General features: G+C 45.5%; 1 protein-coding gene across 2 annotated transcripts; it reads right to left on the bottom strand.

Moving 5' to 3' along the window:
* Positions 1-140: 140 nt before the first annotated feature.
* lsm11 (LSM11, U7 small nuclear RNA associated) lies at positions 141-26,165 on the bottom strand. Of its 2 annotated transcripts, none has more exons than XM_080201152.1 (4): positions 25,667-26,165; positions 2,426-2,577; positions 1,477-1,560; positions 141-850 (listed from the first exon to the last, which is right to left on the bottom strand). In XM_080201152.1, the coding sequence occupies exons 1-4, from the start codon at positions 26,163-26,165 to the stop codon at positions 461-463; spliced, it is 1,125 nt and encodes a 374-aa protein (XP_080057278.1). In that variant the 3' UTR covers positions 141-460. The 2 variants fall into 2 exon arrangements, with proteins under 2 accessions (XP_080057278.1, XP_080057279.1); XM_080201153.1 differs by having other exon boundaries at positions 2,438-2,577.
* Between the last annotated feature and the right edge of the window lie 1,449 nt (positions 26,166-27,614).

Raw genomic sequence — 27,614 nt, 5'->3', positions numbered from 1 at the left:
TGGACTTAGTGACCCAGTCTCTGCAGTAAATAAATGCTTTATCCTTGGACAAATGTAGCCTTGGACCTTTTAAGATAACCCCATTTTTGAAATGAAACACATACTGAAGTACAACAAGAGATGATGAACTACAAACTCAATCCAGTCACAAGGGCAATTTTAATATTAAGAAAACAACCAGACCAATGCAGCAGCTGCCAGCAAAAACAGAAAAATGTTTTGTTAGAACACTTAGGTAATAAACTGAACTTATCTAAAATCCATTTAGTAGAAATTCTGCTCAAACACCAATTCAGAGATTTCATTTTATTCTCTCTAAACAGGCAAATTTCCAAGCAGTTTTCATTTGTACAGAACAAATGATGTGTTTACTGTCTCTAGTCTTCCCTGTACTTGATTGAAAAAAAATTCCACAAAGGCCCAATGGGCTGAGGTACTGGAGTGGTTGGCTCTGTATTCTTCACTTCATTAAACTGATCAGCAAGATATTCTCTCCTCGGATGAAGAGTTGTTTCACATGTCTTTGGGAAATCTGCTGATAATCCACCCTGGGTCGGGCTTTTTTCCGTTTCTGCTTCTCCCCCACTGGGGTCCTGAGCCCCAAACTTGTTTGTTTGATGTTTCTCTTTGATCGATCAAGATTCATCACATCATTCTGGGCAGACAGCTTTAAAGTCTCAGAGGTTACCTCTGTAGGTTCTGTCTTAGGCATGCAACTCAGATTATTGCTGTCCTCTAGTCCACTTTTAGCACCCTCAAAGCTCTTGGATAGACAGCCTGTTTGTTCCATAGTTATGGCATCTGGTTCCTCATCTGTGGATCGATCTTGGAGCTTAAGCCGGTCAAAAAGCTGCATTTAAAAACAAATACAGTGAATGCTATATACTCTTATATACAGCCAGGTTATAAATGAAATATATAGCACAGGTTAAATATGCAAAACCTCCCTCCACATTTCCCATCAAACTGACCATTCTGGGTCAGGTACAGCAGTTTAGATACAGAGCAAAGCTCCTGCTACACTGTCTGATCAAACATTTCCTGGTGAACGAAGCACAGGTTAGATATTTTTTTAAAAATGTCTACACCCTTCCAAGGAATGAGCTCCAGCACATACCATATCATACCAAATCAGAGCTTTAATGTAGTCAGAATTCTTATTTCATGCTGAAATTGCAGTATGAGGAACACACATGAAATATGAAAATTCTGTTGACCTCTCTTCAAATGCTGCCTAACCTGCTGAGCATTTCCAGCATTTTGCATTAGTGTAATTATCCTCCTTCATGCATTTATTTTAACTTCCCTTAAATAGCATCATTGGGTGGAAGGAATGAGATCCTTCAGGGTTCCCACTACTGATCATTATATAAGGCCTCCACTTAGAGGGTGACAATAGCATTGGAGTCAGTATCTTTGGAGCAAGAACTCTTGAGGATTTTTTCCAAAAGGCATGATGATGAGGCCTTGACTTACTCTGCTAACGGTTAATGCTGGTTCATTGTAAAAGGCTTTTCCAAGGATGGGTTTCCTGAAAGTTTCGTCCACATCAACAAGTGCCTGGAATAATGGTGAAGAAATTAATAAGAAATTAACACAGATTGAGTGTGCAGCATCTCACACCTTCGGGCATTTGCCAAAACCCTGGAGCACAAGAAATAGTGAAATCATACACATTTTGCTGAACTGACGCTAGGGACTGGGGATGTATGAACCACAATGGTATTACAGTCAGTTACACATTGAGACAAAGAGGTTTCTTGTTCTCATCAATATGAGTGGATAATATAACTTAAGGCAACATTCACAAGGCAAAAAACAAGGACGACCATTAAGTCATCCTGTGCCATTGCTACCAAAAGGTCCTGACAGTACTAACCACCACCCCCACTCTGGCACAGCATCTTTCCAAGAGTCTGCTGGTAGTGTTCATTTCTTGTAAAAAGAAGCATAAGTCAATTCTAAATCTGTTTTTCACTGGACTGAAACCCTATCCCCCATTCTACTTGTCACCTCTTGGTAACCCCCTTTAACCGGTGAAAAGCCCAGGTTGCTTCAGATTGATCTGATGCTGGGATCAGCCTTGTGACTTCTCTAAGCTACTTCCCAGTGCTTGTGTCTCAGTGATCTGAAATAGACAAGACTCAATACGGTCCCGCGTTTCCTGGTCCTAATTTGATGCAGTAAAGGTAGGCTGAAGAACAGACTGTGCTCTGCCCCGTAGACTCTTCATTAAAACAGACTGACAACACCGACTGTTGAAAAGTGACCATTTGGGCGAGGAAAGCCTGTGGAACATGGGTACTGGTGACTTTAGAGAGAGAAAGAAAACAGAAAGGAGATGTACGGGATGGGAAGATAAATGTGAATATGGTGGATTTGACTCAATCCGTGTGAGGTGCAATAAGAAGGGATATTTGCTTACAGCATTCATTACCATGTTCCAGAACTTGTCAAACGTCACTAAGAATCCTGAACAGACGCCCCGCAGTCCCTTGAAAGTCCGAATGTGGACGTTGATTTTTATCCTGTCCTGAACACAGCGATACAGTTCGCCCAAAGGGCTGCCTTCATGAACTGCACAAAATAAAACATTCCCAGTTATATTAATACAACAGTGCAACAAAAAATAAAACGACTGCAATATTGTTTGCTACCACTGGAGGTCACCAGAGCTACATTTGTTTCCACTCCAGCCTTTAATACAATGAGAATCTCTCTCTCCACTATTGTTCTTGCTCGTTGAGCCAGGCAGATCATAAAGGCCTTGCCTTCAATCCAGTTACATATACAGCCTTTCGGAGGAGAAGCTGCTCTTGAAAATGCCAGATAAGGACAAATACTCATTTGGAAACCATTATTCATTGATGTTAGCAGGTTGCCTCTGGCAACCAGCATACCTGTGGGTATGCCGGCGTTGGACTGGCGTAAACACAGTAAAAAGTCTGACAACACCAGGTTTTAGTCCAACCTATTTATTTGATAATATACTCGCAAGCTTTCGAGGGGTTACCCTCTCCATTCACCTGACGAAGAGGGTAACCCCTCGAAAGCTTGCGAGTATATTATCAAATAAATAGGTTGGACTAAAACCTGGTGTTGTCAGACTTTTAACCAGCATACCTACAGTTAAGTTACCTTTTGATAGTTGAGTGGATGAGTTAATAACAAGCATGAATGACAATGAAAACATTTCTCAGTGTGTGCTGGTATAGAAAATAATCTGGAATGGTGGACTATTTGTGTGGCACTATTTGGGATATTTTACAAGATCCATAACGTTAAGACAGTCAAAAGATTTGGATTAACTAATTTTGCACTGGGAATAAAGCTAATAGAGGAGAGGTAGAGATGAAATGTTACAGCCCTTTTTGGGAGAAGACAGAGAGGGAAAGACAAAAGATTTAAAAGGAATATGTTAAGATCAGAATGAAGTAGTATTTGCACAGCACATCCTCAGGTCATATCAAAGTAGAACACAGACAATAATGCCCTTTCAAAGGGTAGTCACTGCTGTTTTGCAGGGGAACACAAGATCCAACTGACAGCAGTGACATAAACCATCAAATCAGCTGCTTTTGATGGTGTTCTAGAGATGACCAGAGCTTGCTGTCATTTGAAAAAACTGCGCTGGTATATTTAATGTCCAAGAGAGTAGACAGAGGGGCCTCAGCTGAAAGATATCACCTCTAACTGGAAAATTGCTTCATAGAACTGAAGTATCCGCCTAGATTATATAAAAGCTTCTGATTCAGAAGCAAAACTGCTTCCAACTGAACTATGGTGGCACGCAATAATAGGATCCAGAAGTCTAAGGACCATAATTTATATTAGGTCCTTAAAAATGAAGTGATAGGAATAAACATTTGGCTTAAATTATTAAACCAAGCATGCTCTCTCCTGCCCTGCTACATGCATACCTCTTGTTGACCAATAGCGAAGCAGCCCTGACGGCGGTCATGGAGGTGTCCATGGCCCACACCATACTGCTCTCCTGGATGGAGGAGGCGAGCTGCTCCTATGGGGAAACAAAGAGCAAAAGTCAGGGCTTGGAGATCAAAGCTCTCTCTCTCTCTCTGACACACACACAGCTTTCTCACACAGTATCAGGCCCTAGCAGAGCAAAGCATTAAGTGCTGATGACCACTGGTCTGAATTAATTCTCAGTTAATAACATTTAGTCCACTCCCCTCCAATGGAAGAAAGTTAAGAATTCCCTGGGGCGGCCATCCCCCCAGTCCTTAGCCAAGTGGTTGTTTTGATTTTATTCTCCTTTATTCTTTCATGGGATGTCTTTAATTGACCATGAGCTGAGGGGGTAATTAAGAGTCAACCACATTGCTGTGGGTCTGGTGTCACATGTAGGTCAGATTGGGTAAGGATGGCAGATTTCCTTTGCATTTGAACCAGATAGGTTTTACAATAATCAACGGTGATTACCATTGCTGAGTCTAGCTTTATGTTCCAGATTTATTGATTGTATTTAAATTTTTAAATGAGGATGGCATGGTGGCACTGCTGCCTCCTAGCTCGAGGGACCCGGGTTCAATTCTGGCATCGGGTGACTATCTGTGTGGAGTTTGTACGTTCTCCTGTGTCAGCGTGGGTTTCCTCCGGCTCCTCCAGTTTCCTCTCTCGGTGCAAGATGTGCAGGTCAGGTGACGGGCCACGATAAATTGCCCCTTAACTTCTTGATGTATAGGTTAGATGGATTAGCCACGATAAACGTGTGTGGTTACAGGGATAGGGCAGGAAGGAGGCACTGGATAAGATACTGGGTCAGAAAGTTGGTGCAGACTTGATGGGCCAAATGGCCTCTTCTGCACTGTAGTGACTCTATAATTCTATAAATTCCATTAGCTGCCATGATGGGATTTGAATCCATGTCCTCAGCATAGGTCCCTGGATTTTTAGTCCAGTGAAAACACCACTGACGCCCTGAGCACCTCTGGAGGTTAAGCCTGAGTCGAATCAAGTCCTCAGCCAAAATCCACACAAACTATTAATTATGACAAGGACTGGGAGGCTTGGCAGTTTACTACAACCTTAACTAACTGCAACTCAGCTAAAATCACTAAATTCAGCACAGATTTGAGGAGTAGTGGGGTGGCACGGAGGAAGGAGAAGAAATCAAACCAGTAAAATCTCTGCTGGTGTGACTCAGTAGCACGAACAGAGAAGAGACACTTAGTAAGTTTTAAGGGGTAATCTGCAGGTTTATTCATTTGTAATGAATCAGGATTGTAATTGGAGCTTTGTTCTACTACCAAAAATATCAGGGCCACAAGTCACATCTATGAGAGCCGTGCAGGGGTACAGCACAGTGATAAATTATGAGTAATGTGCAGTGAGAATCACTGAGCAAAAAGGCTGATGATTCCTACAGCAAACTGTAGGAATCATTCATGTTGAGAGGGCTAGAATACAAGAGCAGGGATGTACTTCTGAGGCTGCATAAGGCTCTGGTCAGACCCCATTTGGAGTATTGTGAGCAATTTTGGGCCCCATCTCTAAGGACGGATGTGGTCACTTTGGAAAGGGTCCAGAGAACGTTCACAAGAATGATCCCTGGAATGAAGAGCTTGTCAAATGAGGAACTTAGGGACTCTGAGTCTGTACTTGTTGGAGTTTAGAAGGATGGGGGGGGGGGTCTTATTGAAGCTTACAGATACTGCGAGGCCTGGATAGAGTGGACATGGAGAGGATGTTACCACTAGTAAGGAAAACTAGAACCAGAGGGCACAATCTCACAGACGATCCTTTAAAACAGAGATGAGGAGGAATTTCTTCAGTGGTGAATCTGTGGAACTCTTTGCCTCAAAAGGCTGTGGAGGCCAGGTCACAGAGTGCCTTTAAGACAGAGATAGATAGGTTCTTGATTAATAAAGCGATCAGGGGTTATGGGGAAAAAGCAGGAGAACGGGGATGAGAAAAATATCAGCCTTGATTGAATGGCGGAGCAGGTTCAATGGACCGGGTGATCTAATTCTGCTCTTATGTCTTATGGTCTAAACTAGGCACCAATCTGCTAAATAAACTCATGGTGTCAACATTGTTTTACAGGATTTTATTATACCAATACTAATGTATCAGAAACTGCTTACCCTCATTAGGATTTGAGGTAGCTAATATAACAAGTGCATTTAGGTTTTTTTTTACTGTAGTACAGGATACATTCCAGATTATTAACAATTGGTATTAATGTAGCACCTTTAGCATAATAAAACATTGCACAGAGGAGGAGCAGTTAGGGAGGGTATTCAGAGTTTGGGACATCAGCACAATCCCCAATACTGGAGTAATCAAAATCAGAGGATGTTCAAGAAACCAGAAATAGAGGGCAGATATCACAGAGGATGGTGGGAGTGGAGGACAACAGAGATAGGGAGGGGCAAAATCATGGAGGGATTTGAAAACAAGAATTAGAATTTAAAACTGAGTTTTCTTAACTGGGAACCAATGCAGCCAAGCAATGAACAAACAGGATTTGGTGAGAGTTAGCACATGGACATCAGATAACCTCAGGTTTATGGGCCGTAGAATATTGAAGACTGGTCAGGAATGCTTTCGTCTAGAGATATGCACAAGGATTTCATAGAGTAGAAGCAGGAGCAGAGTTGGGCAATGTTAGAGATGGAAATAGATGGTCTTAGTGACAGTGTGGATATGTGGTTGGACATATGTGGTTGGACATGTGCTTGATAGAGCAGACACAGCACGGTTTCATTAAAGGGAAGTCGTGTCTGACAAATTTACTGGAGTTCTATGAGGATGTGTCTAGGGCGGTGGATAGAGGAGAGCCGGTGGATGTGGTCTTTCTAGATTTTCAGAAGGCGTTTGACAAAGTACCTCACAAGAGGTTATTGCAGAAGGTCGAGGGACATGGAGTTGGGGGTAGGGTGTTAGCGTGGATAGAGGATTGGTTGTCAAATAGGAGGCAGAGAGTGGGGGTCAACGGGTGCTATTCGGATTGGCGGATGGTGACTAGTGGAGTGCCCCAGGGGTCGGTGCTGGGGCCTCAGCTATTTGCCATTTATATAGATGATCTGGAGGAGGGAACCGAGTGTAGGGTGTCGAAATTTGCTGATGACACCAAGATTGGGGGAACGGCAAATTGTGCGGAGGGTGTGGAGAGTCTGCAGAAGGATCTAGATAGGCTGGGCGAATGGGCCAGGAAATGGCAAATGGAATTTAATGTTGGCAAGTGTGAGGTGGTCCACTTTGGTAGGAAGAATGGTAGGAAGGACTATTACTTACGGGGCGAAAAACTGCAGCAGGCGACGGTGCAGAGGGACCTCAGGGTCCTTGTGCATGAGTCGCAAAAACCCAGCTTGTAGGTGCAGCAGGTGGTCAGGAAGGCTAATGGGATGCTGGCCTTCATAGCAAGGGGGATTGAATATAAAAGTAGGGAGGACTTGCTGCAGCTGTATAGGGCATTGGTGAGGCTGCAGCTGGAGTACTGTATGCAGTTTTGGGCGCCGCACCTGCGCAAAGATATTTTGGCCTTGGAGGGAGTGCAGAGGAGGTTTACTAGGCTGATACCGGAGTTGAGGGGGTTGAGCTATGAGGAGAGGCTGAATAAACTAGGCTTGTACTCGTTAGAGTTTAGAAGAATGAGGGGAGATCTCATTGAGACATATAAGATGATGAATGGGATGGATAGGATAGAGGTGGAGAGACTCTTCCCGCTCAAAAAAGACAGTAGGACTAGGGGGCACAGCCTCAAGATAAAGGGGGGGCGGTTTAGAACGGAGTTGAGGAGGAACTTCTTCACTCAAAGGGTGGTGAATCTCTGGAATTCTCTGCCCATTGAAGTGGTGGAGGCTGCCTCGCTAAATATTTTTAAGACGCAGGTTGATGGGTTTTTGATAAGAGAGGGGATTAAGGGTTATGGGGAGAGGGCGGGAAGGTGGAACTGAGCCGCGACAGATCAGCCATGATCTTATTGAATGGCGGGGCAGGCTCGAAGGGCTAGATGGCCTACTCCTGCTCCTATTTCTTATGTTCTTATATCTGGCACAGAGATTGCAATGAGTCAGGTTCAGCCTCAAATAGTTGCCAAAGATAGCGATGGAATCAGTGGCAGACATAAGGACTAGCAGCAGGAGTAGGCCATCCGCCCCTCGAGCCTGCTCTGCTATTCGTAAAGATCATGGCTGATCGTTTCGTGGACTCAGCTCCACTTAACAGCCCGCTCACTATAATCCTTGATTCCTTTACTGATCAAAAACTTATTTTACTTGCCTGAAAAACACTCAACAAGGTAGCCTCAACTGCTTCACTGGGCAGGGAATTTCACAAATTCACAATCCATGGATAAAGAAGTTCCTCCTCAATTCAGTCCTTAAGCTACTCCCCATTATTTTGAGACTGTGCCCCTAGTTCTAATTTCACCTGCCAGTGGAAACAACCTCCCTGCTTCTTTCTTCATAATCTTACATGTTTCTATAAGATCTCCCCTCATAATCTCAATCTACTCAGTCTCTCCTCATAAGCCACCCCTCTCAAATCCAGAATCAACCCAGTGAATTTCTGCTGCTCCACCACCTCTCTAGTACCAGTAAATCCCTTCCCAAGTAAGGAGACCAAAACTGTACACAGTACTCCAGGCGTGGCCTCACCAGCACCTTATACAGCTGCAGTATAACCTCCCTATTTTTAAACTCCATCCCTCTCGCAATGAAGGACAGAATTCCATTTGCCTTCTTAATTACCTGAAAACCAACTGTGATTCATCCACAAGGACACCCAGATCCCTCTACAAAGCAGCATGCTGCAATTGTTTTACCATTTAAATAATAGTCCATTTTGCTGTTATTCCTACTAAAATGAATGACCTCTCATTTACCAACATTGTATTCCATCTGCCCAGTCACTTAGACTATCTGTATCCCTTTGCATCATGTGTCATCTGCACATTTTGCTCTGCCACTCATCTTAGTGTCATCTGCAAATGTTGACACGCTACACTTGGTCCCCAACTCCATATCATCAATAACGCATTTACAGCACAGGAGGAGACCATTTGGCCCACTGCTTTCATGCTAACTGTAAAAGAGCTATCCAACATAATCACACTTCCCAGCTCTCGGTCCAAAACTTCCACTTCAAGTGAACATTCAATGACTTTTTTTTAAAACTGTGATGAGGGTTTCTGCCTTTATCACACTTTCAGAAAGTGAGTTCCAGGTCCTGAAACCTTTTGTGTTGTCATGATTAGAAGACAAAGGAAAATACATAAATATCTACATCACCATGGCTAGTTATTTTTAAAAAATGGACTAATGACTGGACTGATAAAATTACCACCACTGACCACATGATGGTCATACTGGAGGTTTCAGTAGTTTAGCTGAATAGTTCGACCCAAATCCACCCTGTCACATGATTGACACTGCAGCAGTTGAATTGTTTTAATTATACAGTTTTTGGGTTTTATCTTATCTTTTGCCAGACGAAGTAGTGAAGGCGAGCTCACTTTTAACATTTAAGAAAAACTTGGACAGGCACATGGATGAGAGGAGTGTGGAGGGATATGGTCCAGGTGCAGGTCAGTGGGTCTAGGTAGGAAAATGGTTTGGCACAGATAAGAGCCAGAGGACCTGTTTCTGTGCTGTAGTGTTCTATGGTTCAATTGTGGATTAACCTCCAAAGAGAAAATCAGATTCCAGGCTGACAGCCTGCCTCCGACCTGCATCTCTCTCAAAACCTGGTCTCAAAAAAGAGCTTCATGTTTCACCTACAGAATGCAGTTTCAATGGAATCAACCTGCAACCAAGACCAGGCATTATGACAGAAAATCCACCTGAAAGAATCTTCATAGAACACTGACTTACTGGACTCTGGATTCATGAGAAACCACAATTCTTAGTTTTATGGTGGTCTTTCCCTGAATCCCTTTCTTCCCCTTATCGTTCTTGTAAGAATGCAAAAAGGAGTGGATATTGCAAAAGCCTTCCCACGTCTTATTTCACTTAATTGTGATTTTGCTGTGAGGTTATTAATAGAGGATTGGATCATTCAAAAAATGAAGGTTGGGGCAAATCAATAACACCTTTCTGTTCAAAGACAATGGTGCTGAGAGGAGAAATCATGGATGTTTAAATGAATCAGCCTGAAAAGCATTACTCCATACCTCCCCTGTAATATTTCTACCAATTACTTTTAATCCTTGCCCCCGATTATGGGCCTCTCTGGTAACAGAAAGAGATCCTTCCCAGCTGGAGTACTGTGTGCAGTTCATGCCACCTTGCCATAGGGAGGATGTGACTGCACTGAAGAGGGTACAGAGGAGATTCACCAAGATGTTGCCTGGGATGGAGCATTTGAGCTATAAGGGCAGACTGGATAGGCGCAGGTTGTTTTCTCTACAACAGAGAAGGCTGAGGGGGGACGTGATTGAGGTATATAAAATTATGAGTACAGACAGTGCGAATAGGAAGCAGCTGTTCCCCTTGGTTGAGGAGTCAATCATGAAGTGGTATAAGTTTAGGGTAACGGGCAGGAGATTCAGAGGGGATTTGAGAAAACATTTTTTCACTCAAATTGGTGAGAGTCTGGAATGCAGTGTCTGGGAAGGTAGTAGAGGCTGGCAATCTTACAACCTTTAAAAAGTATTTGGATGCGCACTTGAAACATCATAACATTCAAGGAATGGGACAAGTGCTGGAAAATAGAATTAGTGTGACCTTAAAGGTATTTATTGTCGAAGGGCCGAAGCACCCTTCCTGTGCTGTACAACGATCTAATCTATCCAAGCCCCTCAATTTCACACATCACAATTAAACCTCCCCTCAGCCTCTTCAGTTGCAATCTTTCCAACTTCACCTTGTGGCTAAGAGTCTCCATTTTTGTCAACTACCCGGGGAATCTCCTCTGTACAATCAGTGACCAGAACTGCATGCAGTGTTCCACCGTAGCCTAACTAATGTTTTATACAGTTCTACCATAACCTCAGTGTTATATTCCATTCCTCTGTTCATAAAATAAAGTACCAGTCCTGTTACCTTCAGGAAATTGGGAGCAGGCACTCAAATATCACTACGTTCCCGTACAACACTCAGTATTTGATCAGTTAAGTAATTCCTTGCATTGTTTGCCCTCCTGCCAAGAGGAACAGTTTCTCCCTATGTACTCTATCAATACCTTTCATAACTTGGAACAAATTCTATTGAATCTTCCCTTGACCACTGCTCGAAGGAGAACAATCCTAATTTCTGTAGTGTCTTCTGGTACTGAGATTAAGGGACTTCACAGCTTCCAAATCATTCCAGATTTATGCAAGTTTCTGCCATCCTGTAACTATAGTTCACCCTCTTTCTTCAAGCACAGGTTTTGCATTAATTTATATAGCATATTTGAATCTTAATAAGCAAATTACAGCTTTCCCAAAGGAAAATGCATCCTCGTCAGTTCATTTCTCTAGTAGGAGATGTAAAAATCTTTTTGTCTACTTGCATTTGCTGTCAAAATTAGCCATTGTAAATTCCCACATCTGCGTTTACAATGAAAACAGTATCTAAACATGTCATGCTGTAATTACAACTTTCCCCAGTGGAGGCACTGCAATACTATTGTGAAGAGGTTCCAAAGGATGTACAAATTTATAATGGAATGTAAAATAGGACAAAATTTATGCCTTTAAAGTAGACTTGAATTACACATTTGTGCCCTAATCCTGGCTCTAACCTTGGATCACTTACACGAGGAATGTTTTAACAACAGAGGAGCAATTAATTCAAAGTGTAGTCACTATTGTAATATATTTGAATATAATAGTGCAATAAATGACCAATTAATCTGCCTTTTGACAATAAGATCAAAGCAAAATACTGTGGATGCTGGGATCTGAAACAAAAACAGAAAATGCTGTAAAATCTCAGCAGGTCTGACAGCATCTGTCAGGAGAGAATAGAGCCAACGTTTCAAGCCCATCAACATTTCACAGCTATCAGAGAATCAGCAGAGATTTATACCATGAAAAGGCAGGGTGGCGCTGGTGGTGGTGGGATGGTCGAATGGGACAAAGGGAATGTAAATGAGGGTACAGGAGACTGAGGTGGTGCTAAAAGTGTCCAATAAGTGATCAGAATGCTTGAATGGCAGAACAGAGGTACAGATGGTGAAGGGACTGCTTGTGGATAGACTGAAGGTGTTCAGCAAAGCGGTCACCCAGTCTGCATTTGGTCTCTCCGATGTAGAGTAGTCTGCATTGAGAGCAGTGAATGCAATAGACCAGACTGAAGGAGGTGCATGTGAAGTGCTGCTTCACCTGAAAGAGGTGTTTAAGGCCTGGGATGGTGAGCAGGGAGAAGGTAAAGGGACTGGTGTTGCACCTTCTACCATTACATGGGAAGGTGCTGTGGTCAGAGGGTGAGGTGTTGGGTGTGATGAAAGAGTGGATCAGGATGTCCCGGCGAGAATGGTCCCTACGGAATACTGACAATGGCTGAGGGGACGATGTGTTGAGTAGTGGCATCATGCTGGAATTGGCGGAAATGGTGAAGGATAATCCTTTGAATGTAGAGACTGGTAGGATGAAAAGTGAGGACAAGGGGGACCCTATCCTGATTCAGGGAGTGGGAGGGTGGGGGACAGTCGACCAAAATAGTCGTCAATGTACAGATAAAGAAGTTGTGGGAGGGTGTCGGAGTAGGATTGGAATAGGGCATGCTTCACATAACCCATAAAGAGACTAAGGCCCTTTCAGGTGAAGCAACACTTCACATGAACCCCTTCAATCTGGTCTATTGCATTCGCTGCTCCCAATGCAAACTACTACATTGGAGAGACCAAACATAGGCTGGGTGATCGCTTCACTGAACACATTTGGTCAGTCTGCAAGCAGGACCCAGACCTTTCTGTCGCTTGCCAGTTCAACACCACCCTGCTCTCCTGTCCACATGTCTCTCCTTGGCCTTTTGAAATGTTCTAGCAAACCCCAATGCAAACTGGAGGAACAGCACCTCAATTTCGATTGGACACTTTACCACCTTCTAGACTGAACGTCAAATTCAACAACCTCAGAGCATGAACTCTCCCCTCCATCTTCACCCTTTTTCAATTTATTTTATTCCATTTTGTTTCACCTCATTTTATCATCCTTCCTTGTGGACTGGGGGAGCGCGTTGGAAGGTAGGTCTGCTGAGGAGCAGTGGAGGATCTTTAAGGAGATCTTTCTTGGTGCTCAGCAGAAATTTATTCCGATGGTCAAAAAGGACCGTAGGAGGAGAGGTAATCAGCCGTGGATAACGAAGGAGGTGAAGGAAAGTGTTAAATTAAAAGCGGAGGCGTTTAGAGTAGCTAAGAGTAGTGGGCGAGAAGAGGATTGGGAGAGGTTTAAATGTCAACAAAGATTGACAAAGAAGTTGATAAAGAAGGGTAGGAGAAACTATGAAGCTGGGTTAGCGCTTAATATAAAAAAGGATAGCAAGAGTTTTTATAAATATATAAAAAGGAAGAGGCTGGCTAGGGTGAACGTTGGTCCCTTAGAGGATGAGAAGGGGGACTTAGTGGTAGGGGATGGGGATATGGCTGAGGTCTTGAATAACTTTTTTGTTTCTGTCTTCACGGAGGAGGACGTGAATAATTTGCCGGGTGTTAGAGATGGAAAGGTGGTAGGACTGGAGGGTCTTAATGACATTACTGTTACTAGAGAGGCGGTGCTCAACAGACTGGAGGGGCTGATTGTAGACAAGTCGCCAGGACCGGATGGAATGCATCCGAGGGTTCTGAAAGAAATGGCGGAGGTGATAGTGGGTGCCTTGGTGGTTATTTTCCAGACGTTGCTGGATTCCGGGGAAGTGCCGGAAGATTGGAAAACGGCTAATGTTACGCCATTGTTCAAGAAGGGTGCCAGGCAAAAGGCAGGGAATTATAGGCCGGTTAGTTTAACATCTGTTGTAGGTAAAATGTTAGAATCCGTCATCAAGGAGGAAATAGCGAGGCATCTTGAAGGGAATTGCTTGATAGAGCAGACGCAGCACGGTTTCATTAAAGGGAAGTCGTGTCTGACAAATTTACTGGAGTTCTATGAGGATGTGTCTAGGGCGGTGGATAGAGGAGAGCCGGTGGATGTGGTCTTTCTGGATTTTCAGAAGGCGTTTGACAAGGTACCTCACAAGAGGTTATTGCAGAAGGTCAGGGGACATGGAGTTGGGGGTAGGGTGTTAGCGTGGATAGAAGATTGGTTGTCAAATAGGAGGCAGAGAGTGGGGGTCAATGGGTGCTATTCGGATTGGCGGATGGTGACTAGTGGAGTGCCCCAGGGGTCGGTGCTGGGGCCTCAGCTATTTACCATTTATATAGATGATCTGGAGGAGGGAACCGAGTGTATGGTGTCGAAATTTGCTGATGACACCAAGATTGGTGGAACGGCAAATTGTGCGGAGGGTGGGGAGAGTCTACAGAAGGATCTAGATAGGCTGGGCGAATGGGCCAGGAAATGGCAAATGGAATTTAATGTTAGCAAGTGCAAGGTGGTCCACTTTGGTAGGAATAATGGTAGGAAGGATTATTACTTACATGGCGAAAAACTGCAGCAGGCGACGGTGCAGAGGGACCTCAGGGTCCTTGTGCATGAGTCGCAAAAACCCAGCTTGCAGGTGCAGCAGGTGGTCAGGAAGGCAAATGGGATGCTGGCCTTCATAGCGAGGGGGATTGAATATAAAAGTAGGGAGGTCTTGCTGCGGCTGTATAGGGCATTGGTGAGGCCACAGCTGGAGTACTGTGTGCAGTTTTGGGTGCCGTACTTACGCAAGGATATTTTGACCTTGGAGGGTGTGCAGAGGAGGTTTACTAGGCTGATGCCGGAGTTGAGGGGGTTGAGCTATGAGGAGAGGCTGAATAAACTAGGCTTGTACTCGTTAGAGTTTAGAAGAATGAGGGGAGATCTCATTGAGACGTATAAGATGATGAATGGGATGGATAGGATAGAGGTGGAGAGACTCTTCCCGCTCAGAAAGGATAATAGGACTAGGGGGCACAGCCTCAAGATAAAGGGGGGGGGGCAGTTTAGAACGGAGTTGAGGAGGAACTTCTTCACTCAAAGGGTGGTGAATCTCTGGAATTCTCTGCCCGTTGAAGTGGTGGAGGCTGCCTCGCTAAATATTTTTAAGACGCGGGTTGATGGGTTTTTGATAAGAGAGGGGATTAAGGGTTATGGGGAGAGGGCGGGAATGTGGAACTGAGCCACGACAGATCAGCCAAGATCTCATGGAATGGCGGGGCAGACTCGAAGGGCTAGATGGCCTACTCCTGCTCCTATTTCTTATGTTCTTATTTTTCCACTTCTCCTTCTTGCCTCTCCCCCTGCCACCACCCCCCCCCCTCTCTTCAGGAGGACTGACATAATCCTCAGGCTGTACCTTAAGCATCTTATCGTGCCATTCATGCATTCTGATCACTTAATGGATACATTTAGCACATTCTCAGCCTTCTGTTTCCTCATTTACAATCCCTTTGTCCTATTCCACACCACCCTTACAATACAAATCTCTGCAGATTCTTTTTGCTCTCAATTCTGATGAAGGGTCATCTAGACTCAAAACATTGGCTCAAATACTCTTCCCATATAGATGCTGTCAGATCTGCTGAGATTTTAAAAACATAAGAATGGGGAGCAGTAGACCATTTGGCCCCTCAAGCCTGCTCCGCCATTCAGTAAGATCACGGCTGATCTTTTTGTGGTCTCTGCTCTACTTTTTGCCCACGCACCATTACCTTTAATTCCTGTACTGTTCAAAAATCTATCTTTGCCTTAAAAATATGCAACAAGGTAATCTCAACTGTTTCACAGAGCAGGGAATTCCACAGATTCACAACACTTTGGGTGAACAAGTTCCTCCTCAACTCAGTCCTAAATCTGCTCCCTCTTATTTTGAGGCTATGTCCCCTAGTTCTGATTTCACCTGCCAGTGGAAATAACCTCCCTGCTTCTATGTTTCTATAAGATCCTCCTTCATTATTCTAAATTCCAATGAGTATATTCCCAGCCTACTCAGTCTCTCCTCATAAGCTAACCCTCTCAACTCCAGATTCAACCTAGTGAATCTCCTCTGCAGCCCCCCACCTGTGCCAGTATATCCTTTCTCAAGGAAACCAAAACTGTACACAATTCTCCAGGTGTGGCCTCAATAACACCTTATACAACTGCAACATAACCTCCCTGTTTTAAAACTCCATCCCTCTACCAATGAAGGAGAAAATTCTATTTGACTTCTTAGTTACCTGCTGCACCTCCAAATCAACTTTTTGTGATTCATGCACTAGGACATCCCGGTCCCTCTGCACAGCAACACGCTGCAATTTTTTACCATTTAAATAACAGTCCACTTTACTTTTATTCCTACCAAAATGGATGATCTCACATTTACCAACATTGTACTCCATCTGCCAGACCCTTGCCCACTCACAAACTATCTATATCCCTTTGCAGATATTCAGTATCCTTCCCACACTTTGCTCTGGCACTCATTTTAGTGTCATCTGCGAACTTTGACACATACACTCTTTCCCCAACTCCAAATCATCAATGTAAATTGTAAACAATTGTGATCCCACTGATTCCTGAGACACACCACTAATTACTGATCACCAACCAGAAAAACATTCATTTACCCCCACTCTTTGCATTCTGTTAGTTAACCAATCCTCTATCCATGCTAATACATTACCCAAACGCCATGCATCTCAATCTTATGTAGCAGCCTTTTGTGCGGCACCTTGTCAAATGCCTTTTGGAAATCAGATACAACACATCCACCAGTTCCCCGTTGTCCACTGCACTCGTAACATGATCTGCTTTTCATGAACTCATGCTGTGTCTTCCCAATGGGACTATTTCTGTTCCGATATCTCACTATTCCTTCCTTGATAGATTCAAACATTTTTCTCACTGCAGAGGTTAAGCTAACCAGCCTATAGTTACTGCCTTTTGTCTACCTCCTTTTTTTAACCAGTGGTGTCACATTTGCTGTTTTCCAATCTGCTGGGACTGCCCTGGAATCCAGTGAATTTTGGTAAATTACCATGAGTCCAATTGCTACTTTCCTTGCCACATCTTTTAGTACCCTGGGATGCATTCCTGCAGGGCCAGGAGGCTTGCCTACCTTTAGCCCTATTAGCCTACCTAACATTACTACTTTAGTGATAATGATTGTTTCTAGATCCTCACCTGCCACAGCCACCTTCTCTTCAATTTTTTGGCATGTTATTTGTGTCTTCCACTGTGAAGACCGACAAAATATCTGTTCAATGCCTCAGCCATTTCCGCATTTCACATTATAATTTCCCCCTTCTCATCCCTCAAAAGATCAACCTTTACCTTAGCTACTCTTTTTCTTTTTATATATTTGTAGAAACTTTTGCTACCTGTTTTTATATTCTGAGCTAGTTTATTCTCGTAATCTACCTTACTTTTCTTTAAAGCTTTTTGCGAGGCTTTCTGTTGACCTTCGAAGATTTCCCAATCCTCTAGTTTCCCAATAATCTTTGCCACTTTGTATGCATTTTCTTTTAATTTGATACCCTCCTTTATTTCCTTAGATATCCATGGCTGATCACCCCTTTTTTCTAAAGTCCTTCTTGATCACTGATACATACTTTTACTGAGCACTGTGAAAAATTGCTTTGAGAATCCTCCACTGTTCCTCAATTGTCTCACCATACAGTTTTTGCTCGCCGTCTACCTTAGCCAACTCCTCTCTCATCCCATTGTAGTTTCCTTTATTTAAACACAAAACACTGGTATTGAATTTCACCTTCTCATCTTCCATCTGTATTTTAAATTCGACCATAATTCTGATCATTCCTTCCGAAAGCATCCCAACTGTGAGATTATTAATTATTCCTGTCTCATTACACAGGACCAGATCTAGGATAATTTCCAGCATTTTCTGTTTTTGTGCTTTTTGACAATGTTGATTTGAATGCAGCACATAGGCACATTCATCAATTCAGACAAACAAGACTTTGGTTTAATAGTTTATGCGAAGAGCACCCCAGCAACGTAGTAAGCTTGCTACCAGCTGAACAACTCTACTGAAATAGACAGCAACATACTATGGAATAGACAGGCAATGACTCCAAAATATAACCCAAGGAGAGAAACAGGTAAACTGGGCAACGTAATGAGAGTTTCAAAAAGTGACTTCAAGTTTGGAGTCTCAAAGAGGTTTCCAAGATGGAGAGGAAAGGTGAGAGGTGAAAGGTTTAAGGAGGAAACTCACAACGTAGAAGCCAAAGCAGCTGAATGTGATGCAACAAGTGATAAGTGAAAGAAGAGGTTACACAGAAGGCCAAACTCAGGGGCAGAAGAGTGAAAGCAGTAATGTTAAGATGATGGAGGTTGCAGAGATAGGGCTGGAAAAGCCAAGACACTCCTCTGCTCCCAAAGGACAAATATAATTTGTCTGCGGTATAATTCAGGGTTTGCTAATATGGAACATACTTGGCAGTTATAATTACTACTAGGTGCATTTCTTGCCCAGTGCGATAAATAAGGGTTCATAACGCAATGGGTATGACCCAAAATGTACAGCACAGAAACAGTCCATTTGTTGCCAACTGGTTTATACTAGTGCTCCACACAAGCCTCTTCCCACTTCATTTCCTTTAACCTGGCCTGTATATTTTTCTATTTCTTTCTCCCTCAGGTTTATCTAGCTATCCTTTAAATGCATCCATTTTATTCATCACAATTACTCCTTGGGGTGGTGACAAGTTTCACATTTTAACCACCCTGCGCACGAGTTCCACCTGAATTCCCTGCTGGATTTACAAGACTATCTTATATCTATGGACTCGAGTTTAGGGCTCCCTCACAAGTGGAAAGTTCTTCTCTAGCTTCACCCTATTGAACCCCAATTTTAAACATTGTGCACTGTTGAAAGAGAAGAGTCCCAGCCAGTTCAACCTTTCCTAATGGACAGAATCTCTCAGCTCTATCATCTGTGTAATTTATTTTTGCATATCTTTTAGTCTCGAATTCATTTATATAATATGAAGCCCAAAACTGTCAATGGTCTAACTAATGTCCTATTATGTTTTAATATAAGTTCTCTGCTTTTCATTTGTTGAAATTACCTTTAGTGTTACATTGGCTACTCTACAATCTGTAGGACCCATCCAGAATCCAAAGAATTTTGGAAAATAATGTGGCCAAACAGGCCATCTAAAATGGCAATTTGTAAAGCACTCTGGGACAATTGGGCAAGAACTAAAATGACATGCCGCAGCCTAAGAGACAGAAATAAATAGGCAGACGAATAAATACACAGAATATGGGTCATCTCCAGGACAAAAGAGACTTTCTGGTCAAACTGGGTTCTTTACCAGACATAAGGGCACCGTAATCCCTTATTTGGGAGAGGTGTGTATTCTATGTGCCTCCAGCACTTAACAGGCATGGCCATTGGGGACACATCCAGAATTGGTGTGGCAGCACCCGACTGGACTTTATCAATAAGGGTGGTCAAGTCCTGATCGATTGATTGGCAATCCGACGGGTTATAAAGGGTGCTGCGCAACCAAGAATCTCTCTCTCTCTCTGACCCCACGAATGAGCTATAACAACGGTGACCGTTGCCAGTCAAAATGAGCTATCAGGAGGGAACCTGCAACTGGATCCTAAGGCTCTGCACAGACATTAGTAGTGCAATTTCAATCAACGGGTAGGAATCAGAGAGGTTTCAGATCAGGTCTGCCCTCTCTCCTCCATCCTTTTTGTGTGCTGCATTGAACCCTTTGCCGAAGCCCTCAGAAGCGACCCAAGCATCAAAGGGGTTACAATCCCAGGCAGCAGAGGCATGCAGATCAAGGCCTCCCTGTATATGGATGACGTGGCTGTCTTCTGCCTCCAAGAGAGTGTGAGCAGCTCGGCTTCGGGTGCCAAAGTCAACTAGGGCAACAGCAAGGCCATGTTCTTTGGGAACTGGGCTGATAGATTGTTTGTCCCCCTTCACCATCAGGGCAAACTACCTCAAGGTGCTGGGGCTATGGTTTAGAGCAGCAGGGACATGTGCCAAAAACTGGGAAGAGTGCATCGCCAAAGCCAGGCAAAAATTGGGCTCGTGGCAGCAATACTCCCTCTCTATCACCGGAAAAAAACCCGGTGATCTGGTGCAAGATACTGTCTGTGTTGTTGTATGTGGCACAGGTGTGGCCTATCCCCAAATCCTGCACAGCAGCAGTGAGCCAGGCCATCTTCAAATTTATCTGGAGATCAAAGATGGATCGTGTCTGGAGGGAAGCAATGCACAAACCTTCAGAGAACGGAGGAAAAAATGTTCCCAATGCTGCCCTCATCCTGATGGCCACCTTTGTGTGCAGCTGTATCAAGCTGTGTGTAGATCCTCAGAACACTAACAGCAAGTGCCATTACTTTTTGAGGTTCTACCTGTCCCGAGTGTTGCGGAGGATGGGTCTGGCCACACTGCCGCGGAACACTCCAAGTAGTTGGACCGTACCACAGCACCTGTCCTTTGTGGAGAAATTTTTCCGCAAACACAACTTTGACCACATGGCAATCAAGCAATGGTCAGCGCATAATTCTTTGAGGCCCTGAGAGAAAAGGAGATGGCGGATCCTGTCGGATGATTCCCTGAGCAGACTGTCAGTGCCATCTGGCAGAATGCCTCATCACCAGAACTCACAAACAAGCACCAAGACCTGGCTTGTCTGGTGGTGAGAAGGGCACTCCCCATCAGATCCTTTATGCACGCTCGAGGTCTCAACGTCACTGCATGCTGCCCTTGAAGCGGCTGCGGGGGTGATGAGACAGTCACACACCTTCTTGTGGAATGTGCCTTTGCAAAGAAGATCTAGAATGAAATGCAGTGGTATTTGTCAAGGTTCGCCCCGAGCAGCTTGATAACACAGGACTCTGTGCTCTATGGGCTGTTTCAGGGGGCACATACCGAAACAAATATCAACTGCTGCTGGAGGGTCATCAACTCGGTAAAGGGCGCACTTTGGTCCGCCCGAAACTTGCTGATCTTCCAGCTGAAAGAACTGCCCTCGACCGAGTGTTGCAGACTGGTACATTCCAAGGTCCAGGACTACGTGCTAAGGGATGCGCTCAAGCTTGGGGCAGCCGCCGCAAAGAACATAAGAAATAGGAGCAGGAGTAGGCCATCTAGCCCTTCGAGCCTGCCCCGCCATTCAATAAGATCATGGCTGATCTGTCGCGGCTCAGTTCCACCTTCCCGCCCTCTCCCCATAACCCTTAATCCCCTCTCTTATCAAAAACCCATCAACCCGCGTCTTAAAAATATTTAGCGAGGCAGCCTCCACCACTTCAACGGGCAGAGAATTCCAGAGATTCACCACCCTTTGAGTGAAGAAGTTCCTCCTCAACTCCGTTCTAAACCGCCCCCCCTTTATCTTGAGGCTGTGCCCCCTAGTCCTACTGTCTTTTTTGAGCGGGAAGAGTCTCTCCACCTCTATCCTATCCATCCCATTCATCATCTTATATGTCTCAATGAGATCTCCCCTCATTCTTCTAAACTCTAACGAGTACAAGCCTAGTTTATTCAGCCTCTCCTCATAGCTCAACCCCCTCAACTCCGGTATCAGCCTAGTAAACCTCCTCTGCACTCCCTCCAAGGCCAAAATATCCTTGTGTAAGTGCGGCGCCCAAAACTGCACACAGTACTCCAGCTGCGGCCTCACCAATGCCCTACACAGCTGCAGCAAGACCTCTCTACTTTTATATTCAATCCCCCTCGCTATGAAGGCCAGCATCCCATTAGCCTTCCTGACCATCTGCTGCACCTGCAGGCTGGGTTTTTTTGCAACTCATGCACAAGGACCCCGAGGTCCCTCTGCACCGTCGCCTGCTGCAGTTTTTCGCCACGTAAGTAATAGTCCTTCCTACCATTATTCCTACCAAAGTGGACCACCTCGCACTTGCCAACATTAAATTCCATTTACCAGTTCCTGGCCCATTCGCCCAGCCTATCTAGATTCTTCTGCAGACTCTCCACACCCTCCGCGCAATTTGCCGTTCCACCAATCTTGGTGTCATCAGCAAATTTCGACACCATACACTTGGTTCCCTCCTCCAGATCATCTATATAAATGGTAAATAGCTGAGGCCCCAGCACCGACCCCTGGGACACTCCACTAGTCACCAACCACCAATCCGAGTAGCACCCATTAACCCCCACTCTCTGCCTCCTATTTGACAACCAATCCTCTATCCATGCTAACACCCTACCCCCAACTCCATGCCCCCTTACCTTCTGCAATAACCTCTTGTGAGGTACCTTGTCAAACGCCTTCTGAAAATCAAGAAAGACCACATCCACCGGCTCTCCTCTATCCACCGCCCTAGACACATCCTCGTAGAACTCCAATAAATTTGTCAGACACGACTTCCCCTTAACGAAACCGTGCTGCGTCTGCTCTATCAAGCAATTCCCCTCAAGATGCCTCGCTATTTCCTCCTTGATGACGGATTCTAACATTTTACCTACAACAGACGTTAAACTAACCGGCCTATAATTCCCTGCCTTTTGCCTGCCACCCTTCTTAAACAACAGCGTAACATTAGCCATTTTCCAATCTTCCGGCACTTCCCCGGAATCCAGCGATGTTTGGAAAATAACCACCAAGGCACCCACTATCACCTCCGCCATTTCTTTCAGAACCTTTGGATGCATTCCATCCGGTCCTGGGGACTTGTCCACAATCAATCCCTCCAGTCTGTCGAGCACCGCCTCTCTAGTAACAATAATGTCATTGAGACCCTCCAGTCCTACCACCTTTCCATCGCTAACACCCGGCAAATTATTCACGTCCTCCTCCGTGAAGACCGAAACAAAAAAGTTATTCAAGACCTCAGCCATTTCCCCATCCCCTACCACTAAGTCCCCTCTCTCATCCTCTAAGGGTCCAACGTTCACCCTAGCCAGCCTCTTCCTTTTTATATATTTATAAAAACTCTTGCTATCCTTTTTTATATTAAGCGCTAGCCCAGCTTCATAGTTTCTCCTACCCTTCTTTATCAACTTCTTTGTTGACATTTAAACCTCTCCCAATCCTCTTCTCGCCCACTACTCTTAGCTACTCTAAACGCCTCCGCTTTTAATTTAACACTTTCCTTCACCTCCTTCATTATCCACGGCTTATTACCTCTCCTCCTACGGTCCTTTTTAACCATCGGAATAAATTTCTGCTGAGCACCAAGAAAGATCTCCTTAAAGATCCTCCACTGTTCCTCAGCAGACCTACCTTCCAACGCGCTCCCCCAGTCAACATTCGCCAATTCTTCTCTCATCCTACCGTACTCCCCTCTGTTCAAACAAAGGACGCGTGTCCGGGAACCCACTTTCTCCTCCTCCATCTGCACCAGAAACTCCACCATACAATGATCACTCTCCCCAAGAGGATCCTTCACCACAAGGTCCCTAATTCTACCCGCCTCATTACATAACACCAGATCCAAGATAGCTCGCTCCCTCGTCGGCTCCAACACACACTGTTCAAGGAAACTATCCCGGCAGCGTTCCAAGAACTCCTCCTTGAGCCCACCGCGTCCAACATGGGTCAACCAATCAATATGCAGATTGAAATCCCCCATAATTATCGCCGTTCCATTCCTGCACGCCCCACCTCCAGATCATTATTCGGGGGCCTATAGACGACACCCACCAGCGTCTTCCTCCCTTTGCTGTTCCTAATCTCCACCCACAACGATTCCACTTTCTGCTCTTTGGTTCCTATATCATCTCTTGCTACCACCCTGATGCTATCCTTAATCAGCAGAGCTACGCCCCCCCCTTTCCTTCCTAAACACTTGATACCCCTGGACATTCAGCTCCCAGTCCCTGTCACCTTGCAGCCACGTCTCTGTAATGGCCACCAGATCATATCCATTTGTGCTGATCTGCGCCACCAGCTCATCCACTTTATTCCAAATGCTTCCTGCATTCAGATAAAGTGCCTTCATCCCAGCCTTCACCTGGACCCTATTTGCCAGAACGCCACCAACCATACTCACACCCCCTACTCCCTTTATTATTGGGACATCCTCGGCCTCTTCCCTTACCTGTACCCTCTCCTTAACTTTAGACTCCGTAATGTCACCTACCCTCGCAAACCCCCCCCCCCCCCCCCCCGCCTAATTAGTTTAAAGCCCTGTCTACAGTCCTATTTACACAATTCGCCAGGACTCTGGTCCCAGCACGGTTCAGACCAACCCCATCCCACCTGAACAGGTCCCACCTACCCCAATACTGATGCCAATGCCTCAAATTCAAACCCATTCCTCCCACACCAATCCCTGAGCCACCCATTCACTTTCTTAATCTTATCAACCTTACGCCCGTCTGCACTCGGTTCAGGCAGTAGCCCAGAGATAACCACCTTGTCGGTTCTACTTTTTAATTCTGTTCCCAGCTTTTCAAACTCCCTCCCCAAATCCTCAGTTCGCATTTCGCTTACGTCGTTGGCACCCACATGTATCACAACGACCGGATTCTCACCCTCCCACTCCAGGTTCCTCTGCAGCCCAGATGTGACATCCCGCACCCGAGCACCAGGCAGACAATGCACCCTTCTGTGCACTTTGTCATTGTGACAAAGGAGTGTCAATACCCTTAACCCCACTATCCCCAATTACTACTACGTTCCTTTTCACCTTCTCTTTGCCTATATCCTGCGTCTGCATCACTGTACTGTGTGCAGTTTGCTCACCAACCTCACCTCCCTCGTTCTCGTCCAGACTGGAAGCAAGAACCTCAAACCTGTTATGCAGATTGACAGGCTGAGGCATCCGCTCCCCACCCTCCTTCCTCCGCTCAGCAGCCCCCTCTTGTTCCTGACCCTTAGAGCTAGCCAGCCTAGGGGGGGGGTGGATGTCACTTGCACCCCATTGACAATGGCACCCTCTCTCCCCCCGATGAGCCTCAGTGTCTGTAGCTCAGAGGCCAGCTCATCTACCTTGAGCTGGAGCTCCTCCAGCAACCTGCACTTACTGCAGACATGGTCACTAGGAAGGACCCTGGGGTCCACCAGCTCCCACATCATACAGAAACAACACATCACATGTCCCTCCATTATTGTTTGTCATTTTTGGATCTATTGTTTTGCAATTGTCTATTTGAGACTTTTTTTATGAATAAAGTATATTTTTGAGATAAGAGAAAGATCGTTGCCAGCGACAACCGGCACAAGGAAAGCCACTACACTCGAGGAACTAAGACTAGAGCCAGAGTGCCAGACCAGACTATGCAGAGGACGACCGAGACCAGCGCACAGATCAACATCTGCTTGGGTACTTGCCAATCACACGAAGTTAATTCAAGGTCTTGTACGGGACTTGAACTTTGGTATTTTCTGTAAGATAACTTATTGTTGGTTGGATGGGTGATTATTGATTATGTGTTTTAAATAAATATTGGTTGTACTGACAAGACATCTTCTTGCAGTTATTTCTCCACCGTTTAAGGGTTAAAACAGACTGTGCGGCAGGCACAACAATAACCACCAATGGATCTACTAATTCCAGGACCACTTCCTGAAATGCTATGGGATGAAGATTATAAGGACCTGGAGATTTATCCACCTTCAATCCTATCAATTTCCCCAAAACCACTTATCTATTAATGCTGAAAATCTAACTGCACTGCCTGCAATCCCAGGCACTTTAACTGTGGTTACTCACGGGCCATCCTGGTCAGGACATTTTTGGGGGTCCGCTCCCTCCTGCAGGGCCTGGGCCTCTCCTCGCCGCAGGGCTCAGCCACCATCAGCTTCTTGAGGCGCTCGATCCTCTCGGGGTCGGGCGCAGGCCGGGCGGATGCGGTGCGCCGGCCCCGGGCCGGTCGTGTGTGGGCGCGGGGGCCCGGGGTGCCCTGGCGGTGGCGGCCGCTCAGGAAGCTCTGGTACTCGGCCATGTTGTTGAAGGTGCGGACATTGGGGAAAGGCAGCGGCGGCTGGCGGGGGCTGTATAGAGCCAAGTACGGGTCAAAGCGCGGCGAGCTGACATCCAGCAGCCCGCCATCCTCTTCCTCCTCGTTCTCCGGGCCGGCATCCGAGGCCCCGGCTCCGGCCTCCTCCTCCAGCCGCCCGCTCGCCGCCGCCATCTCGGAGCCGTTACCCTGTCGCGGCTGCGATAGGGGACTTGCACCCGCCGCCATCTTGGAGTCGCGCGCGCAGGTCATTATGGGATTCCTGTCCAGGATGTACAACAGCGCAGAACAGCCAGGTAACACCACAGCCACACTGCACACAGACCCCACGCAACACCACCGCCACACTGCACACAGAGCCCACGCAACACCACCGCCACACTGCACACAGAGCCCACGCAACACCACAGCCACACTGCATACAGACCCCAGGCAACACCGCAGATTGCACGCAGACACAACGCAATACTGCACCACACTACTCACAGACCTGAGGCAACGCTGCATCACATTGCACATAGACTCCAGGCATCAGTAGTTACATTGTTGCCCAGTGTCTGTGCACACCGCACCACGTTGCACACAGACCCCAGCTAACACCGCATCACATTGCGCACAGACCCCAGGCAACTCCACGCCACATTGCACAGACACCAGGCTGGGTCATGTTACCACAATACTGTGTCAGGAGAATGAACTTTGGATAACTTTCCTGCTCATTAAATTGTGGAGGAAAAGGAACTCTGTTTAGCCTTTATTCCTGCCACTTAGCTCTCCCTCTCCCCCCAGACACACACACTCCCTTAACACATCTGGCTGAATGGCAGAGCCACCGCTACACAGCCTCGGTCCCCTGCGTCCACATATGCCAGGCCCGGAGCCGCTGCACCACTTCCACCTGGCTTACACCCAAGCCCGACAGAATCGAGTGCCTCAAAAAGTTGATGGTAGCCGTGCCCTGCAGCAAGGAGAGCCCAGGAGGGAGCGGGCCCTTAAAAATATCCTAACCAGGATGGCCCATGAGCTCAGTTCAATTAGGTACTCAAATCTCTGGAATATGGCAAACAGTGTACCAAAGCTGACGCCTTGTTCACATCTCGAATTTACATAATAGCTCTTTTCTCAAGACCATACAAAGCACCACACTAAAGTACTTTTGAAGTGGAGTCACCATTTTACAGCAGTCAGTTTGCACATAGCAAGGTTCTCTATTTACAATGGCTGGATTTGCCTAATACAGAGGTAGATTGGTACTAATGGTCCAATTAAAAGAAACACTTATTGCCACATAATGCAAAGCCACTTCAACATGTAAATCCAACCCATCCCTTCAGAGTTGTTGAATACAGGCTATTCCTCTCCTCAGCAGTTCACAACTTTGGTTTCCTCTATGACCTCAAGCTTCCAATCACTTATCCTCTACCGACACCAAGTCCTCCTCCTCCATACCATTGCCCCACTCTGCCCAGCCTCAGCCTTCCTACTGCTGAAACTCTCATCTGTACCTTTGCTACTACTAAAACTATTCCAATATTCTCTTGGCTAGTCCTGTGCCTTGCAGCCCCTATCCAAAGTCTGCCACCCATAGCTTAATTCACAACACGTCCCATCACCCATCCTTGTTCTCAAAGTTGTATCTTAGAACCCAGTCAGAAAGTACTGTTTGACAATGTTATTAAGTTATTTGAGTTTTGTAACAAG

This window comes from Carcharhinus amblyrhynchos, chromosome 13, assembly GCF_965287045.1.
Source record: "Carcharhinus amblyrhynchos chromosome 13, sCarAmb.v2.hapA, whole genome shotgun sequence".
Classification (NCBI taxonomy): domain Eukaryota; kingdom Metazoa; phylum Chordata; class Chondrichthyes; order Carcharhiniformes; family Carcharhinidae; genus Carcharhinus; species Carcharhinus amblyrhynchos.
Note: the sequence above shows the minus strand (reverse complement) of the source record. Positions and strands in the feature narration are given on the sequence as shown.

Excerpts from the sequence above, each read along its gene's own strand:
- lsm11 (XM_080201152.1), bottom strand. The coding sequence starts at position 26,165 with ATGACCTGCGCGCGCGACTCCAAGATGGCGGCGGGTGCAAGTCCCCTA. Across the intron at positions 1,561-2,425 it reads GGAACATGGTAATGAATGCT|GCACTTGTTGATGTGGACGA; the intron begins GTAAGCAAATAT and ends CCATTATTCCAG. Across the intron at positions 851-1,476 it reads CAGCATTAACCGTTAGCAGA|CTTTTTGACCGGCTTAAGCT; the intron begins GTAAGTCAAGGC and ends TTTTAAATGCAG.